Source organism: Dama dama, chromosome 28 (assembly GCF_033118175.1).
Source record: "Dama dama isolate Ldn47 chromosome 28, ASM3311817v1, whole genome shotgun sequence".
In the NCBI taxonomy this organism is placed as follows: Eukaryota; Metazoa; Chordata; class Mammalia; order Artiodactyla; family Cervidae; genus Dama; species Dama dama.
Window position 1 is genome coordinate 15,269,090 of NC_083708.1, and position 20,122 is coordinate 15,289,211.

At 40.4% G+C, this 20,122-nt stretch overlaps 1 protein-coding gene across 6 annotated transcripts in view; it reads right to left on the reverse strand.

Annotated features, from left to right (window-relative positions):
* The window catches only part of FILIP1 (filamin A interacting protein 1), a 252,749-nt gene that overhangs the window by 111,785 nt on the left and 120,842 nt on the right, over window positions 1-20,122 (reverse strand). For 5 of the 6 annotated variants that reach the window (XM_061131484.1, XM_061131479.1, XM_061131480.1 and 2 more), the window contains exon 2: window positions 3,737-4,018. In XM_061131484.1, coding sequence (XP_060987467.1) covers window positions 3,737-4,018 — 282 coding nt within the window. Of the gene's footprint in view, window positions 1-3,736; window positions 4,019-20,122 lie in introns of those variants that run through there. The other variant, XM_061131485.1, reaches the window with a different exon arrangement.

Consider the following 20,122-nt stretch of genomic DNA (forward strand, 5'->3'; position numbering starts at 1 on the left):
ATTGAGAGAGATCACAAAGAAGTTTGAGAAAGAGAAAATTGGCGTGAAGCATATGAGTGAAACTGTATCTCCTCCTTTGCCTGCAAGTCACTTCCAGGGTACATCTCCTACAGGCAGGCTTGATCTCCAGCTCATCTCTCCAGTATTATACGCCTTTTTCTCTGTGTGACACCCCTCTGCTTTTGACCAGTAGTTCTAGCCCCCACAAAGTTTGACCCTCATAGATCAGTGGACCTGAAGCCCCAGGGCAGTGTGGCACCCAGCCCATGGCCATGCGGTCATCTCCCCACTGCCCCACTTTTTCTCATGATCCACATCACACCACAATGCAAGGCCCAGCTCACACCCCATCTCTTTGAAACCTTCCTCAATTTCGCTTACCATCTTTCTACAAAATGGCTTTGGCCCTGGAGTTCTCTGTGCGTGCGTGCGAGCGAAGTCACTTCAGTCGTGTCCAACTCTTTGCAAACCCATGGACTCTAGCCCACCAGGCTCCTCTGTCCATGGGATTCTCTGGGCAAGAACACTGGAGTGGGTTGCCATGCCTTCCTCCTGGTGATCTTCCTGACCCAAGCATCAAACCTGCACCTCTTAGTGAGTCTACTTGAAAGAAATTCTGGAGACTGAAGAATAAATATAAAGGCCCTGCATACCCCACTTGCATGTCCCCTGATTGGAAAATGCTATTAAAGGAGGGACACTGGACTGAGAGAAAGGGAAGCTAGATTTGGAGTCAATGTTAACTAAATTGCTGTGTGACCTTGGACAAGTCACCTAACTCATTTGTCAGTTTCACATTTGTAACATAAAAGAGGTGGGTAGACACCTCAAAGCTGCTTGGCAGCCCTGATACTTTACAGAATCTTGGAACACCACCTGCAGAGGAAGGGGTTTGAGTCATTTCACAGATGTTCCATAAAGGGCGGGTGATAGGTAGCCTTTGAAGCTCAGGGAGACAACTCGCTAAAAGCTCATAAAACACTTGTCAAGCTACAGAGCATACAGGCCTATGGATCCCTAAACTCTTTGCCTCTCTTCTCAGCACCAGATCTTTTTTTCAGATAGACCTTTTTTCCCTCTTGTCTCTAGTATGGCAAACCTGGTACATAGCTGTCACATTCCCACCAGCCCACTCACATTAGCCAATGCTGACTGCCTCCCACTCTCAGCTACAGCACACACGCACCCTCCTCTGACAGTGAATCTACAGCTCTAAATAAAGGAACACTCTCATTTTTAACAAGTCTAGTATTGTGAAGGCTGCATTTACCAGTGCATGTACTTATGTGTGTGTGTGTGTGTGTGTGTGTTGAAATGCACATGGGGGATAGATTACTTGCTTTGCAAATGAATTCCCCATGGCATTCCTTACAATATCAAGTTCTTCATTTCTCTTTTCCTCCACTGCCTCTCCAACAAATATCTTATACTCTTTCCTTATTTATTGCTGCTCAGGAATACATCTTGTGTAAGGTAAGGTATCCTTAACAAAGGTTAGGGGAGAGCAAAATGCATTTCTTTGAAGCCTTCTGACTAATTTCTTTAATGTCCCAGGTGACTGGGCTTTTATTTTGCGTGCCTAGGCTCTAGAACCATACCTGGCAATACCAACAAGATAAAAGCCACATGAATCTTAAATACAGTCCACAGTCTACCATGATATAAGAGCCTTCTACAGAAATTATTAGAGTCTAGAAAAACCATAAGCTTCACATAAGCCACCATGTCTGGAAGAAATAAGTTGATGACATTCCTGTGTAATGATTTCTTAGATTACTGTTGTACCTCACACTCAGGTCAATAGCTGTACTCTGGGGGCAGCCTAAAAATTTGGACTAATATATTCTGTCTCCTGACACAATAAACATTAATAGGCTGAACAATAACCACATTTCTGGCAGTGGTGAAGCTATTTTTAGTAATGGTGGTGCTCTGGAAAATTTCATCTTTTGCTTTGAAATGCAAAGGTGATTTTTCTCAGCCCATAAATGGTAAGCTCAGGCATGCTCAATTGTTTTTCATTTGAGTTTTGCATGTTTTCTATTTCTCTTTACCCCAGGGGTTTCCTTATCTGAGTGCACACACAGATTAGAACAGGAACAGATCAGATCCCCTGGTTTAGGGTAGGTTGCAAATAGTATGTCTGATACTAAGGGCACCAAACAAAGGCTTCATCTCATTCAATTGTTAGTGTTCCCCTCGAGGCTTAGGCAAGCTAAGAACCTAACAAAAACAAGAAGGAAAACAGCAGCCTCACTCTTAAGTCATCCTCTCCTCGGAAAAAAAAAAAAAGTTATTGTTTTCCCACTTCCAGAAATATAATTTTCCAGGGTTCAGAAACTCAAGAGAATCCCAGCTCTCTTTTGAGTGCTTAAAAACATTCTTTTAATGGGGGACCTGGCAGCCACAGAAGGCAGGAGGATGGGAAGTGTTAAGTGCCCAGGATCAAGAATCTGAAGGCCTAAGATGACATCTGGCCAACCCATTAACCCTTCTGGGCCTGTCTCCTCATTATAAATTATAGATAATGACACCCACATTTTTATTGAGATCAAATGAGATAATAGACTTGAAAATGCTTTGTGGAAGGATTAGGTTTTCACAACACAGTGTTCTGCTTACTTGAACGCATCTCAACTCCTATGACATTGTAGAAAATTAAAGCTGAAAGTCACCCCCAAAATGAGAAAAGTGTAAGACTGCTTTAAATGAAGTTTCCTTCTCTTTCTCTCTCCCTCTCTTCTTCCCTCTGTCTCTTCATCTCTCTTTTACCCTACCTCCTGGAAAAAAGCAACAGTAACAACTGATCTTAGCTCTGCCTTCTAAGAGTCACAACTCTGGACTTCCCTGGTGGTCCGTCCAGTGGTTAAGAATCCACTTGCCGGTTCAGGGGACACGGGTTCAATTCCTGGTCCAGGAAGATTCCACATGCCTCAGAACAACTAAGCCAGTATGCCACAAGTTCTGAAGCCTGCTCACCCTAGAGCCCGAGAGCCACTGCGACGAGGAACCCGCCCACCAAAACTGGAGAGTAGTCTTCCCTTGACACAACCAGAGAAAAGCCCACACTCAGCAACAAAGACCCAGAGCAGCCATAAATAAATGAATAAACAAAAATAACTTAAAAAAACAAGAATCATGACTTTTCCGCAGTTTGCAATCATAGCCAGTGGCCCTAAATTAGATAACCTCATTGATTACCTACTACTAAGTGCTATTAATAAATTATTACCAAAAACACATCATGTAATTAGGGAGCTTAGGGTGGTTGTGTACACACTGCTATATTTAAAATGAATAACTGACAAGGACCTACTGTATAGCACATGGAACTCTGCTCACTGTTACGTAGCAGCCTGGATGGGAGGGGAGTTTGGGGAGAATGGACTCATGTACATGTATGGCTGAGTCCCTTCACTGCCCATCTGAAACCATCACAACATTGTTACTCAGCTATACCCCAATACAAAATAAAAAGCTCAAAAGAAAAAGTGTCATGAAAAAATTTTCTGCTTTTAGAGAAGCTTGACATTGAAATCAGCTCTATCCATTTGTCCATTCATGCAACAAGAATGTATTCAGTGAAACTTGCGCCAGGCACTAGGGGTTTAGGAAGGAACAAGAAAAACGTTGACTTCCCCACGAAGTTCACAATCCAGGGAGGGAGACAGGTTCACGGTCTCTTATTTTACAGTTTCAAACTAAAGACACAACAACTGAGAAAATTTGACTCTACCTGTAGCTCCCCTTCCATTATACTGAGTAGCTGGATGAGATCTTCCTTGGACAACTCCAAGGATTTCTTACTTTTCCGTTCGCTTTCTCCAGATGGTTTTAGGTGTCGTTTGACAGTTCCTGACGCCATGACATCATCCTCCTTTCTGTTGGATTTGTTCTTCTTTTTCGTGTCTTCTGAGAGACTTTTATCAGCAGCATTGCTGATGACGGAGGACTTGGGGCAGGAGACATGCCCGTCGGATGAACTTTCACCGCCCTGGTTTCGGGATCTCATTCCCACCTACAGCACATGAGAAAAGATAAGATGCTTTTACCACCACTGAAATGTTTTTTGCCTAACTGCTTAGAAATGAACAGCGGCTTTACAACGTCACCAAGAAAGAAAAACCAGGAGATCAATCCCAAGCCAGCTTCCTTACAGCTTTAATGACGGTATCATTAGAAACTTCAGGAAAATACTTTGAGCAATCTTCAGGGAAAAATGAAAATGTGATTCTAACGTCACAAACATCCGAAGCCAAGTAATAAAGATCAACATCAAGCAGGGCTAATTCACGCTGATGGTTTGTATCTTTGATAGGATGGGATAACAATGGCACTTGACCTATGTGGTCGCCCTTCCCCCAAAACGTGACCCAAGGCTAATAATGAGAAAAACATCAGACCCGTCCCAACTGAGAAACACTCTTCAAAATGCTTGACCCGTGATCTTTAAAACTATTCAGGTCATCGAAAACAAGGAAAATCTGAATAATTGTCACCGCCAAGAGGAAGCTAAGGACACATGACAACTAAATGATGTAATGTGGCATCTGGAAGGGACCCTGAAACGGAAAAAAGACATTAGGGGAAAATTGAGGAAATATGAATAAAACATGGACTTTAGTCAATAATAATGTATCATTATTTGTTCATTAATTATAACAAATGTACCACACTAACATGAGGTTTTAATTACAGAGGAAACTGGGTGTGGGGTCTATGGGATCCCCCAGTATTATCTTTGCAAGAATTCTGTGAATCTCAAGTTTTGTAACATAAAAAATTTACTTTTTTAAGTGATTCTAAATTATCTATCAGAAAATGCAAACCTCAAACCCTGCCAAGAATAAGTTAGAAGTCACAATGTGCAGAAAAGTCCACATGGAGGGGACTTGAAGTGAAGAGAGAAAAAGGGAAACGCCAAGGGAAGAGGGTGGGGTAGTTTTTAGTGATAAGGGATTCTACTTTTCCATAAACTCTTTCAAAATCAGGTGGTGGTGGTGTTCTTTTTTAATGTCAGTCATTTTACAGTAATAAAAGTACAAAGAATTGGGAGAAAAAGACCAACTTCAAAATCAAGATTTTTAAAAAATATGTTGAGGTAAAATAAAGAAAAAAACAAAACAGCAATTAATTTGTCCATGGGGAACTCACTTGAGTCATTCTCTTTTGAATGTTTATGCAGTCTCTAAGCAAAAGAACTTGATTAACAGATACATTACAAACAAACACACTGAACTCAAAGACAAGGCCTCTAATCTAAGTTTAGGGAAGATCCCTCTGATATCCTGGGGGCTGTACTACAAAATTTGCTTAAATCCTTAAACATAGGAGCTTAGTGCATGGGTTTATTTAAAACTTACGGTACAAATAGTTCTTCCCTTGAACAGCTCAGCAGCAAGGTTTTCATTACCCATTCCAGATAAAATACAGAGACTTCTTTTCTGGAAGTAAATTTCCTTTATGAACCCAACCATAGTTAAGAAACCAAGAAAGGCTTTTCAAAACACCAGGCTTATAATAGAAAAATAAACACACAGTGTGATGTTTCCTTTTAGATAGCAAACACTTAATTCTTCTAACAAATCTTTAAATCTACATTCATGCTCCTTTTTTGAACTGAACCCTTACAACAAAATGGACCGTTTTGTGTGTGTGTGTGTGAACTTTCTATAACACCCTAATTTTGAAGACTATAAACCGAAGAAGTGGTCCTTAACACTAGCGCTATGTTTTCTGCTTCATTCAGTGATTAGTTCCTAAAATTTTAGAGCATCTTCTGTGCTCTAAACAAAGATGAACAAAGAATAGATGTTCTTTGTAATGGGAGCCAGAGCACTTCAGAACAGACCTACTGTATTTCATCACAGCTTGTTTGCAGGCAGAGTGGGCTGACTTAAGTCCCAAGCCAAAAAAAATGAAAAGATGTGACAAATAATTTTGAAGGGGAGCACATTATACCACCCCAAAATATACCTCTTTGGCATACTGATGACTTTAAGCTCATTATTTTTTAAGAAACAATAGGGACTTATGAAACTCTGAAACCTGGGTAGAAGTTACCCTTTACTAAGACATATTTACATTTATAAAGAAAGCTTCCATTTGTAAGGGTGTCTCCCTGGCTATACCAGGAAGAGAACTATAACTCTAAAATCTCTAGAAACGCTTAACCGATGCAGAAGGCAATGACTTAAATCTGTATTTACTATGCTTTCCTTGTTTACTGGGGTTTCCTGGTAACCTCTCATAAGTGGCTCTACATCTTTCCTTTGCCTTTAGCTGAAGCTGGTATTTAAGGTGATGGCTTGGGTCATTTCAGAGAGTTTCTTGGTTTTCCTGTGTCTTTCCCATGTAAACAGGAGGTACGCAGGTTATTAAACTTGTATTTGTTTCCTCCTATTAATCTGTATTTTTAATACAGGGGTTTAACAGCCAAAGACCTTAGAAGAGTAAAGCAAAAATTATTTTTCCTCCCCCACAGTTTCAAATTTAACTCTTGACACAATACAACTAAGATACATGGGCTTCCCAAATTGAATTGTGATTCCCCATGACTCCATGCCACGTGTGCACTTCTTTGATCTAAAGCAATTTTCTCTGTAAGATCCTAAGGCTCTTTGGGATGGAACATCAAATATTGATCTAACAACTTCAATTTAGATCACGCGTTAATGGAAGTTCCAGGCAGTATTTCCCAAGGTGGTAATGTTTTAAACTTAATCATACACAGCCTTAATGTACATGTGCTAAATGTCTTATTTTCCTGGATTTCCTGTATCTTTTATAGGATCTATGGCATTAGGATATTCGTAAAATAAGACATATGCATACCTATCTATATATTACATGCCCTTAATTACATTTGCAAACACACGGAAAATGGCATTTACCTAGTACCAACTCTATATTTGGGCTTCCCTAGTAGCTTAGCTGGTAAAGAATCCACCTGCAATGCAGAAGACCCTGGTTTGATTCCTGGGTTGGGAAGATCCCCTGGAGATATGATAGGCTACCCACTCCGGTATTCTTGGGCTTCCTTGGTGGCTCAGATGATAAAGAATCCACTCACAGTGCAGGAGACCTGGGTTCAATCCTGGATTGGGAAGATCCCCTGGAGGAGGACATGGCAACCCACTCCAGTATTCTTGCCTGGAGAATCCCTATGGACAGAGGAGCCTGGTGGGCTACAGTCCACGGGGTCGCAAAGAGTTGGACACGACTGAGCGACTAAGTACAGCACACACAGCAATTCTATATTTAATTGTTTCTAAACAATCTCAATCTAATATTGAAGCTAAGCAAGATCCTCTGGGGCCTTCCCAGGTACAAAAGTCCATTCATGCTCCCCATTTCTTGTTTGTAGAAAAAGGCTTTACTCTCCTAGGCCGTCCCTGAGCTCCAAAGAGCAGACTCAACCAATTAGGGAATTGAGGGACTGCGGAAGCAAAGAGTCAAGCTAGAAAAGTAATGATAGGGACTTCTCTGGCAGTCCAGTGGTGGGGAGCCTGCCTTGCATTGCAGGGGATGCAGTTTCGATCCCTGGTTGGAAAACTAAGATGCCACCTGCCTCAGAGCAACTAAGCCCCTGAGCTGTAGCTTCTGTGCCAATGTTCTGAACCATGCTTCTGAGCCACGCTCTGAGCTGAAACGAAAGATCCCACATGATGCAATGAAGATCCTGTGTGCTGCAACTAAGACCCAAATAAATAAATAATCTTTTTTGAGGAAAAAAAAAAAAAAAGCAATGATATCTTAAACAATAATTCAGCAATAAAACAGAATTCTAGCTCCTCCTCAAGGGACACACAGCAAATCTGATACATATTTTTGAGTTGTTATGCAGAAACTAAGAGTTCCGCCTACTCCCAGGTGGAGGGTGGTAACAACATGCTGACCACAAGCAGGTAGACCCTAGATTGTTTGGAACTAGAAAGTTGATGATGAAGATTCCTGAAACATCATTCCATTACCTCACCATCAACCAACCAGAGGAAAGCCATGCACCCTACAACGCTCACCCCAAATGTTACCTTAGGAAAACCTTCCCTGAAAACCATCAGGGAGTTTGATTCCTTTGAGCATAAGCCACTCATTCTGCTGTGGGACCCTGCAATAAATGCTGCACTTTCCTTCACCATCAAATAGTGTCAGGAGATTGGCTTTGCTGGGCAGTGGGCAAGTGGACTTGAGTTTAGTTCAGCAACAATATTAATAGTTTTAAATAAAATGTTTGTAGTATTATTAGCCTTTATAGAATTAATAGAATTACATTAAATAATGAGGATTATATATTGAATTACTTGTAGGATTTTTACAGAAAAAAAAAACATATTTTAGAATTATCTAATTGTTTTATGTCACTAATCAGGTCAAAAGCTTGAGTACTCTATTCTCTTTCACATTAATTCACTTTTGCTGATGAAATATCTCATGTGCTAGACCTGTGATGTTAATTCTGCCTTAGCAAGTATTTTTTTCTCTGGGACACTGAAATGTCACATTAATTACTTTTGCTTTGACACGTGCACACAGATTTTAGTCCTTTCCTAGTCATTCTAGTCCTTTTTAGTCCTTTTCCTAGTGATTAAATATCTTTTTCTGGATCACACAGCTACTCCTAGTGAATAGAAGACCTAGGATTTGAACCCATGTGTGACTCTGAATAAGGTCTTCTATCTTTACTTCCACAACAAAACCAGCAGTCAGCACCTGTTCTATCTCAGAACTGCAAAAGTACTCAGAGACAGCAAGCTAGTCAAGAAATGTTTTAGAACAGAATTGGACAACATGTAAGAGGGAGAAAAACTTAAGTTCTCACTAGTGTAACCAAGTGTGCCCTCAATAATATCCACTTTAAACCACTTTATCCTCTCAGTAAGAGAAAGTACCCAGATAAGAACAGACTTTCAGGGTTCACATTTAGTGATATTTATACTCTTCCTTGGGCTTCCCGGGTGGCTCAGTGGTAAAGAATCTGCCTGTCCATGTAGGAGTTGCAGGAGAGTTGGATTCAATCCCTGGGACAGGAAGATCCCTTGGAGCAGGGCATGGCAACCCATTCCAGGAGTCTTGCCTAGAAAATCCTATGAACAGGGGGGCCTGGTGGGCTACAGTCCATGAGGTCGCAAAGAGTCAGATGCATATGCATGCGTATTCTTCCTTATTTTAGCAGCTCTTATTTACTGTTTCTTAAGTGTTAAACAATGTGCTAAGCATTTTACATTATACAGCATCTCATTTAAATTAATATTCACATCAGCACTAGTAGGTGCTATTATTCTCAGTTTACAGATGAGGTCACTGAGATTTAAAGAGATTAAATATCTTTTTCTGGATCACACAGCTACTCCTAGTGAATAGAAGACCTAGGATTTGAATCTATGTGTGACTCTGAATAACTACTCTCTATATGGCTTTTTTCTAAGCTTTTAAACAGAGGCAAATTAGAAGGGGAGGGATCACCCTGGGAAGCAGAAGGCCCAGAAAGGTTTACAAATGTTTTCTAAAATAATGTTTTTTCACTTCATATTCCAGAGTTGGAGAAATCTGTCCATCTGTCTTCCTCCATAGGCACTCTTGCAAAACTCACACAGCCACTGAAATTAGGTTGCTGAGCAAAAATAAACTTTCCAAAATCATTAACCTGCTGCAGAACTTGTAAAATGATGAATCATTTAAAAGCCTTTCTGAGACGCAACTAGGCTAACTATTAAGGATACAGGTTATGAAAACAGGACGCAGTCTGAACAGGGATCATTACAGACTTAATGTGTTAAAAGTCCCAGAGTTGAACAATAGTAAACATTTAGTCAGAGTTGGCCAAGTTCTATCCTTAATGCTCATAGGGGTAGCAGGAGGTAACAGAAGAGGCATCTGGCACTCTGTAGGCCTCTTACTATTTATTTGGTTGGCAGGGGGCAGAATACATGACTCCCAAGTATGCCACGTTAGCCCGTGGACTGTTTTGATCTGAAGGCAATCAAAACCCAGCAGATTCAGGTAAAGCTCTTTTCCTCCTCATCAACTGCCTAAATTTACACTGGAAAGTGGGCCTATACCAGGAGGAGAGCTATCACCAGAGATACCTTTTTACCAAAGGAACATTAACTGATAACATGGCAAAATCTGTTTTTCAAACCTTTTCTCTGCCTTCCTGTGAATGGTCTTCCTCCCCTTCATATCCACAGACCCTCACCCCTTTCCTTAGCTCAAGATTTTATACAAGCTTCAATCACCTGGCTGTTGTTAAGTCTCAGATTTTCATGGGACTACTGGTGGTGCCAGTGGGAAAGAACCTGTCTCTAATGCACGAGATGGTAAGAGACTTGGGTTCAATTCCTGGGTCAGGAAGATCCCCTGGAGGAGAAAATGGCAAACTACTGCAGTATTTTTGCCTGGAGAATCCTAAGGACAAAGGAGCCTGGCAGGCACAGCTCATAGGGTCTCAAAGAGTTGAAGCAACTTAACAAACACATGCACTGTACATATAACATTAAACTTGGTTTTCTCCTATTTCTCCAGGCCGGAATACTGGAGTGGATAGCCATTCCCTTCTCCAGGGGATCTTCTCAACCCAGGGATCGATCACAGTTCTCCTGCTTTGTAGGTGGATTCTTTAATGTCTGAGCCACCAGGGAAGCCTCTTTCTCCGATTATTCTGTCTTATATCAATTTCATGACTAAACCAGCCAAGGCGGGACTTCCCATGTGGTCCAATGGTTGAGACTTCACCTTCCAGTGCAGGGAGTACAGGTTCAATCCCTGGTTAGGGAACTAAGATCCCACACGCCTTGTGGTCAAAAAACGAAAGCAAAACACAGAAGTAACACTGCAACAGATTCAACAAAAGACTTTAAAACATGGTCCACACCTCCCAAAAAAATTCTTTAATAAATAAATAAATACCAGCCAAAGAACCTAAAAAAGAAAGAAGAGAGAATTTTTCCCCTCCCCTTCAGTTTAATGGCCGCAAGCATGGGACATGTAAATAACAAACTTTCTGAATGAAGCCAAGAATGCCTTTGGTTCATCTCAGTGTATATTCTTTCAAGAAAGTCAAGACTCACATCAGATTTGGAACTTTTTTTTTTAAACAGTGTTATTTGAGGCACAGGTTCTTCTACTTAATAAGCAAATTATCCTAACATAGTTTGTGAAATACACTTTCTCATCCTTTCATAGTAATTAGTCAGCAATATTTTGCATAGAATTTTCTGATTTGCATGTAAAAAAAAAGAAAGATCAAATTTTATCCCAAACCTCCCTGTTCTATGTCTTTTATGTCAGTGTGTACTGTCAGATGAATAATATCCTAGGAATCAGAAGATATTTATAACAATTTTGACTAATTTGCATGAAACTAATAAGTATTTCTAGAGCCTTTGAACAAGTAGAAAGAGAATGACAGGGAAAAGTCTACAGCAATTAAAGACTCACTCTAGCTTCCATCTTTATTAGCTCCTATAAGACTTGACCTTGAATTTTCCTTAACAGTCTCACTCCTGCTCTTTCCTCCTTCCAGATTTATCTTTCCATGTTACGATTCAACACTGGTCACAATATTCTCCATCCCTACCACCAAGAAAAACTTCTTTTCTGCACAAGTTAGGTCTTGGCATCATTCCTACACTTGTTAAGTATCCAACTCCTATCTGTTCCTGATTTTACTTATATTCTTTTTTAAGCACCTACCCAGTACACAGGGTGAGCTAGCATAATAATTTTATTTCTATAACTTCAACTTTTTAATTACTTTATAAATATGACATATAGTAAAAGGGAAAGCACAGAATTACAGAAAGTGTACTTTTTAGTGTAACTTGGCAAAAAGTTTCCTGCAAGTGGGGCTTCCAGAAAATCAGCCTGGATCTTTTAGACATAAATGACAGTACCCACAGCGCACAAAATTAAAGGCAAAAGAAAACACTGTTCTAGCTTCATGTGAAGTTTAAGATGCCAAAGACCAATCAAATCAACTATTTTATCCTCTATCAGTGCCAGATGATTCCCTCTGTGTATCTAGTTACTTGGTTAAGTCTAGTTAAAAATGTTCCAGCTCAGGAAATGCTCAAACATTTCTCAGGAGACTGTTCATTCTAACAGCACAGATTGTTAATAAATATTTCTAGGTTTGCCCTTAAACTTTCTTTACAATTTTCTTTCATTTTCATAATCCTATTTATGTAGCAAGCCACATCAAATGGTTTTTCATTTCTCATTATCTACACTCATAAAATCCTCAAAATAAACTAAGGCTTTTGTTTATGTAAAACATTTTCATTCGACTAGGATAGCTCTATCCAGACCAACTGAAAATTCTTCTAAATAATTTCACAAAATATTAGAATTCAAGAAAGAGGATTCTCTTGGAGTCACTACAGTGATGTTGTAACTAAAAGTTTGAGGAAAATATTATAGCTGTGGCAAAACAGAAAAATATTATTCTACTCTAGCCTAAAACCTTGGTGCAACATTTTATGAAGTTCTGCTTAATATTTTTCAGGGAAGATAATAGCAGACCTGGAAAAGGTTTCCAGAAAAAGACATAAACAGAAAATAACAAAAGAATAGATCAGGAAGCTGCCATGAAATAAGAAAAAAAATTTTAGTTATATATTGAATCTGAAAGGATGTACAGTTTGAGGGTGTTAAAGCTTGAATGTGAAATAGGTTGGCCTCTCTTATCATCATGTTGATAAAAGAGGGTTTTGGTTTACCTCTTTATACTAATTTCTAGCATTTATAACAAGGCTTGAGGTTCTTTTTTTTTCTTTTCTTCACAGAAGTAAGGTACTGGCAACTATATGAAAGAGAAAAGCATTTAAATATCCAGAAATATACTATTATATAAAGTAATGATAGCATATAACAGTTTTTGACATTTTCAATATCAATGACTCATTCTTGAACCTCAAATACATTTAAAGTATTTTTATAGTCATAATACTTTATTATAATTCTGATGTCACTATTCTACTAGACATAGAATATAATATATAGGTATTGGTTATATAAGAAGGTTATATAAGACCTTTCTTCAAATTTAAGTGATTAAGATAACTCTAGGTTTCTGGTAAATTTTACCTATATTCTCTCTACTTGACCACTATAATTTGTTTAGACATTGAAACAGTACCTGTGGCCTCTGAAGAATGTCACCATTTAGTTTAATTAAAGTTGCTAAATATTTGTTTTATCTGACGAAGAAAACATCTCTGGAAAATTACCAGACTCTTGGTTAGCCAGAATTAGAATTCCTTTCTGTATTTCATCACTTCTGAAAAGGCCCAGCCCCACAAACGACAAGAGGCAGTCATTTCCTTTCACTCACAAAAGAGCCAGGAAGAAAAATACCTTAGGCTTTCTCTCAGCAGTCTATATGTGATGAATTATTCTTAAATATTACTTCTATTCACAATAATAGTAGCTGACTTTTACTAAGGAGCTTATGCTCCGAACACTGGGTGAAGTGTCTGTCATAGCTAGTATCATCTCATAGAATCCTAATAACTATCCATACAGCAGATGCTATAATTACTTCTCTTAAAAAGATAAGGAAAGTGAGGTTTAGAGAGATTTAGACATTTGCCCAAAATAGCACAACCAGTACCTGGGAAAGCCTGAACAAGAACACAGGCTAGTTTGCCATTCTCTACATTCAAGGAGAACCCAAAAGTCAGCTTTAATCTCCAGATCAGAACCACTGCAACACAAATGAACTGGTAGCCCTCCCTTCCTGGGGCTGATATAAATTTAGACATGGGGTATAGCATCCAGCAAACATTCTCAAGCAACAATTAATATAGAATTCCACTATTTCAGCAGACCTTTTTCTTCAATTTCTACTTGTGTAATAGCTTGTCCTTCTAAGACCACATTCTTTCCACTCTGCTCCCCTGACACTGTCTTTCTACTGCTCAGAGCCTGAGACTCTCAAAGGAACTGAGAAGTAACTCTGACCTTGCAATTTTTTGACTTATGACTCCTTGAATTGAAAAAGTCACTGACTCCAGGAATACAACAAACACTATACAGTCGGATATGAATTGAAATGATTTTTTAATTAGGTAAATTAAGAAAAATTCTAGTTTGCACGGTAGCTGATTATTCTAGTCAGCCAACTGTGCAAAATCTCCTGTTAGGAAACAAAAAGTTTGTCTCTATGCAAAAAATATTCTCAAATAATTTAACTGCATTTTTCAAGAACCCAAGACATATCACAATTGCTGGATGTTAACAAGATGGGTTAAACTCCATGTGGAAAAAGACGTACACTGGTTTGGATGATATCATGGCTTCATGCTGACAAGGGAGAAGATGGAACATTGCACAGATCACCCCATCCATTTGCTGATGATGACTTCATGCATTCTAATTGCCTGTATTACATCAATTGTATTCAGGTGTCCTTTAAATGCCTTGTATTTTAAACTTCTCAAACATTTCTTAACATAAAAGACCAACCTAAAATCTGTTGTAATGTAGGCAGGCATGGGTTATGTCTACGTTTAAACTTCTCCTGACTTCAGTCTTTTCTTAGCATCCCTTCCTTGGGATAGATCAGAGGATAGGGAGTTAAAACTAAAAACAAATAGCACAGCTATTGTACTTTAGAAACTAAGTCAAGAGAAAAGCAAAAATGATTCCTGTTGAAACATACACTATGAACGCAACCAAAACTATATGATTGTCAAAGACGTTTGCCTGATATTCAAAGACTCTCTTCACTCTGACTCTGTGTGAAGAGACTAAGTATTCTTTTTTTTTTTTTCATTTATTTTTATTAGTTGGAGGCTAATTACTTTATAATATTGTAGTGGTTTTTGCCATATATTGACATGAATCAGCCATGGATTTACATGTGTTCCCCATCCCGATCCCCCCTCCCACCTCCCTTCCCATCCCATCCCTCTGGGTCTTCCCAATGCACCAGCCCTGAGCACTTGTCTTATGCATCCAACCTGGGCTGGTGATCTGTTTCACCCTTGATAGTATACTTGTTTCAATGCTCTTCTCTCTGAACATCCCACCCTCGCCTTCTCCCACAGAGTCCCAAAGTCTGTTCTGTACATCTATGTCTCTTTTTCTGTTTTGCATATAGGCTTATCGTTACCATCTTTTTAAATTTCATATATATGCATTAATATACTGTATTGGTCTTTATCTTTCTGGCTTACTTCACTCTGTATAATGGGCTCCAGTTTCATCCATCTCATTAGAACTGATTCAAATGAATTCTTTTTAATGGCTGAGTAATATTCCATGGTGTATATCTACCACAGCTTCCTTATCCATTCATCTGCTGATGGGCATCTAGGTTGCTTCCATGTCCTGGCTATTATAAACAGTGCTGCAATGAACATTGGGGTGCACGTGTCTCTTTCAGATCTGGTTTCCTCAGTGTGTATGCCCAGAAGTGGGATTTCTGGGTCATATGGCAGTTCTATTTCCAGTTTTTTAAGAAATCTCCACACTGTTCTCCATAGTGGCTGTACTAGTTTGCATTCCCACCAACAGTGTAAGAGGGTTCCCTTTTCTGCACACCCTCTCCAGCATTTATTGCTTGTAGACTTTTGGATAGCAGCCATCCTGACTGGCATGTAATGGTACCTCATTGTGGTTTTGATTTGCATTTCTCTGATAATGAGTGATGTTGAGCATCTTTTCATGTGTGTGTTAGAGGCTAAGTATTCTATGGCAATCAACAAAATTTCATAAACTTAGTTGCTACACTTATGCAAAAAAGCTGGCAAGAACAGTCAAGAGGAGAACTTTGTGATTCGCTAATTAAGGTGCATTAGAAGTTGGTTCTATCTAAAATGCCATGCTACCACAAAGCAGAAGTTTCAGACTCACCGTGTGGGCAGGAAGTATATAAGACAATGAGTCACCACTTTTCAGAATAATTTTCTCAAACACACAATGGCCCCTAGCCCCCTCTCTTCTACACCCTTCAGTCATCCCATCTCAGCACACCACCCAGCTCCACAGTGGACCTAAAGGTGTCCAATGACCTCATATATTAACATCCTCAGCATTTGTTTTTCTAACATGCTGTGTCTTCTCAAAGAGGTCTGCCATTAACCCCAAGGAATCAAGAGATCCAACTCCCCACTGTTAATCCCTCAAACTCTTTTTCATCTTTAAAATGAGGATAATAATGCCTGTTCCATCCACTGTGTGTATGTAAAATCATAATGCCTATTTTACTCTCTGTGTGAAAGTATTTACCAGCAGTGGTAAAGCAGGAAGCATTAATTTATGGCAGATTAATCATTGGGATCATCAAACGCCTCTCAGTGCCCCCACGTAGGTCCCACCAGAAGCAGACACTTTACTTTCAGCTCTGATCATATCACAGAAGTCAGCAAACTTTTTCTGTAAAGTGGTAAATATTAAATGTTCTGGGCTTTGCAGGCTGTGTGGTCTCTGTTCCAATTTTTGGGCTCCAGAATCACTGCAGACGGTGACTGCAGCCATGAAATTAAAAGATTCTTACTCCTTAGAAGAAAAGCTATGACCAACCTAGACAGCATATTAAAAAGCAGAGACATTATTTTGTCAACAAAGGTCCATCTAGTCAAGGCTATGGTTTTTCCACTGGTCATGTATGGATGTGAGAGTTGGACTATAAAGAAAGCTGAGCACCGGAGAATTAATGCTTTTGAACTGTGGTGTTAGAGAAGACTCTTGAGAGTCCCTTGGACTGCAAGGAGATCCAACCAGTCCATCATAAAGGAGATCAGTCCTGGGTGTTCATTGGTAGGACTGATGCTGAAGCTGAAAGTCCATTCCATTGGCCACCTGATGCGAAGAGCTGACTCATTTGAAAAGACCCTGATGCTGGAAGGGATTAGAGGCAGGAGGAGGAGGGGACGACAGAGAATGAGATGGTTGGATGGCATCACCGACACAATGGACATGGGTTTGGGTGGACTCCAGGAGTTGGTGATGGACAGGGAGACCTGGCATGCTGCGGTTCATGGGGTCACAAAGAGTCAGACATGACTGAGCAACTGAACTGAACTGAACTGATTGTATCATGAAGACAGCCACAGACAATACATAAATGGGTGGGCGGGACAGATTTGATCCCTAGTCCTTAGTTTGCCAACCCTAATTTAGACTGTGTGACAAATATGATTGATGGACACATTTAAACTAGGAGAAACTCACTCCCTACTCAGAAATTTCCCTATACAGAAATTTTTAAAAAATAATCATGGAAATAAGAGAGAAGAAAAAAATTAGGGAAAAAATAATGTAGTAGCTATGCCATCTACCTACCCATTCTCTTCCTCTCTTGCAGGTAAGTTGAGGAAGGACAGCCTAACCTGGCTCTTTCCTTTCATTCATGAAGTTTGAGGAACCTACGGTAGAAGAAACTGACAGCCTAGAATTTGAGCATAGGATTCCCCCTGGCACTAGTCAGGTCATTGGACACAGAGAGAGAATAGAGACTTAGCAGCAAGTGTCTGCTAAGCAGATGATGGAGACTGAGAAGTGAAAGCTGATCAGTCGTGTCCAACTCTTTGTGATCCCATGGACCATACAGTCCACGGAATTCTCCAGGCCAGAATATGACAGTGGATAGCCTTTCCTTTCTCCAAGAGATCTTCCCAACCAAGGGATCAAACCCAGGTCTCCTGCAATGCAGGCAGATTCTTTACCAGCTGAGCCACAAGGGAAGCTGAGGTTGTGAGTAGGGCTTCCCTGACATCTCAGTTGGTAAAGAATCTGCCTGCAATGCAGGAGACCCTGGTTCGATTCCTGGGTCGGGAAGATCTGCTGGAAAAGGGATACGTTACCCACTCCAGTGTTCCTGGACTTCCCTGGTGGCTCAGCTGATGGAGACTGATGCCCACTAAGTGTGTGGAGGAGACAGAGAAGTGGAGATACACGTGCCCAGCAACCGTGGACAAGAGCCAGGAGGGACGGCCAGGGAAATAATGGAAGAGTCATGAGGCAGGGAGCTTCACAGCAGACCACTCAAACAGGATGAGAAGGAAAGTGCAGCTACCCTCAGGGAATCTACAGCATCAGAGAGAGTCACAGAGAGACATGAAACAGCCCAGAAAGAGCTGCAGCCCGGCTAGGAGATGACAACCATGAGCACTGTACCTGGCTTCGCAGGTGTGTGACCTGTGCAGTTGTACCAGTTTGATTTGATTTGTTGTTGTTCGGTTGCTAACTCATGTCCAACTCATGAGACCCCAGAGACTGCAGCAAGCCAGGATTCCCTGTCCCTCACTATCTCCCAAAGTTTGCTCAGATTCATGTCCATTGAGTTGCTGATGCTATCTAACCGTCACATCCTCTGCTGCCCCCCTCTTCTCCTGTTGCCTTCACTCTTTCCCAGCATCAGGGTCTTTTCCAATGATTCAACTCTTTGCATCAGGTGGCCAGAGTATTGGAGCTTCAGCTCCAGCATCAGTCCTTCCAATGAATGTTCAGGGTTGATTTCCTTTGGATTGATTGGTTTGATCTCCTCACATTCCAAGGGACTCTCAACAGTCTTATCCAGCACCACAATTCTTCAGGGCTCAGCCTTCATTATGGTCCAACTCTCACATCCATGCCTGACTACTAGAAAAATCATAGCTTTGACTATATGGACCTTTGTCAGAAAAGTGCTATCTTGGTTTTTTAATACGCCTCCTAAGTTTGTCATAGCTTTTCTTCCAAGGAGCAAGAGTCTTTTCATTTCATAGCTGCAGGCAATGATTTTGGAGCCCAAGAAAATAAAATCTATCACTGCTTCCACTTTTTCCCCATCTACTTGCCATGAAGTGATGGGACCAGATGCCATGATCTTTGTTTTTAGAATGCTGAGTTTTAAGCCAGCTTTTTCACTCTTCTCTTCCACACTCATCAACAGGCTCTTTAGTTGCTCTTCACTTTCTGCCATTAGAGCGGTATCATCTGCATGTCTGAGGTTGTTGATATTTCTCCCAGCAATCTTGATTCCAGCTTGTGATTCATCTACCTGGCATATTTCTCAAGATGTACTTTGCATATGAGTTAAACAAACAGGGTGAAAACAGCCTTGTCACAATCCCTTTCAATTCTGAACCAGTCAGTTGTGCCATGTCCAGTTCTAACTGTTGCTTCTTGATCCACATACAGGTTTTTTAGGAGACAGGTGAGGTGGTCTGGTATTCCTAGCTCTTTAAGAATTTTCCACAGTTTGTCATGATGGACACAGTCTGAGGTTTTATCATAGTCAGTGAAGCAGAAGTAGATGTTTTTCTGGAATTCCTTTGCTTTCTCTATGATCTAATGAATGTTGACAATTTGATCTCTAGTTCCTCTGCTTTTTCTAAACCCAGCTTGTACATTTGGAAATTTTCAGTTCATATACTGCTGAAGCCTAGCTTGAAGGATTTTGAGCATTACCTTGCTAGCCTGTGAAATGAGCACAATTCTATGGTAGTTTGAACATTCATTGGCATTGCCCTTCTTTGGGATTGGAATGAAAACTCACCTTTTCCAGTCCTGTGCCCACTGCTGAGTTTTCCAAATTTGCTGACATATTGAGTGCAGCACTTTAACAGCATAATCTTTTAGGATTTAAAATAGCTCAGCTAGAATTCCATCACCTCCACTAGCTTTGTTCACAGTAATTCTTCCTAAGGCCCATGTGACTTCACACTCCAGGATGTCAGGCTCTTGGTGAGTGACCACACCATTGTGCTTATCCGGGTCATTAAAACCTTTTTGTACAGTTCTTCTATGTACCCTTGCCACCTCTTTTTAATCTCATCTACTTCTGTTAGGTCCTTACCATTTCTGTCCTTTATTGTGCCCATCTTTGTGTGAAAAGTTCCCTTGATATCTCCAATTTTCTTGAAGAGATCTCTGATCTTTCTCATTCTACTGTTTTCCTCTACTTCTTTGCACTGTTCATTTAAGAAGGCCTTCTTATCTCTCCGGGCTTCCCTGGTGGCTTAGCTGGTAAAGAGTCTGCCCGCAACATGGGAGACCTGGGTTCAGTCCCTGGGTTGGGAAGATCCCCTGGAGAAAGGAACAGCTACCCATTCCAGTGTTCTGACCTGGAGAATTCCATGGTCTGTGTAGTCCATTGGGTCACAAGAGTTGGACACAACTGAGAGACTTTTAC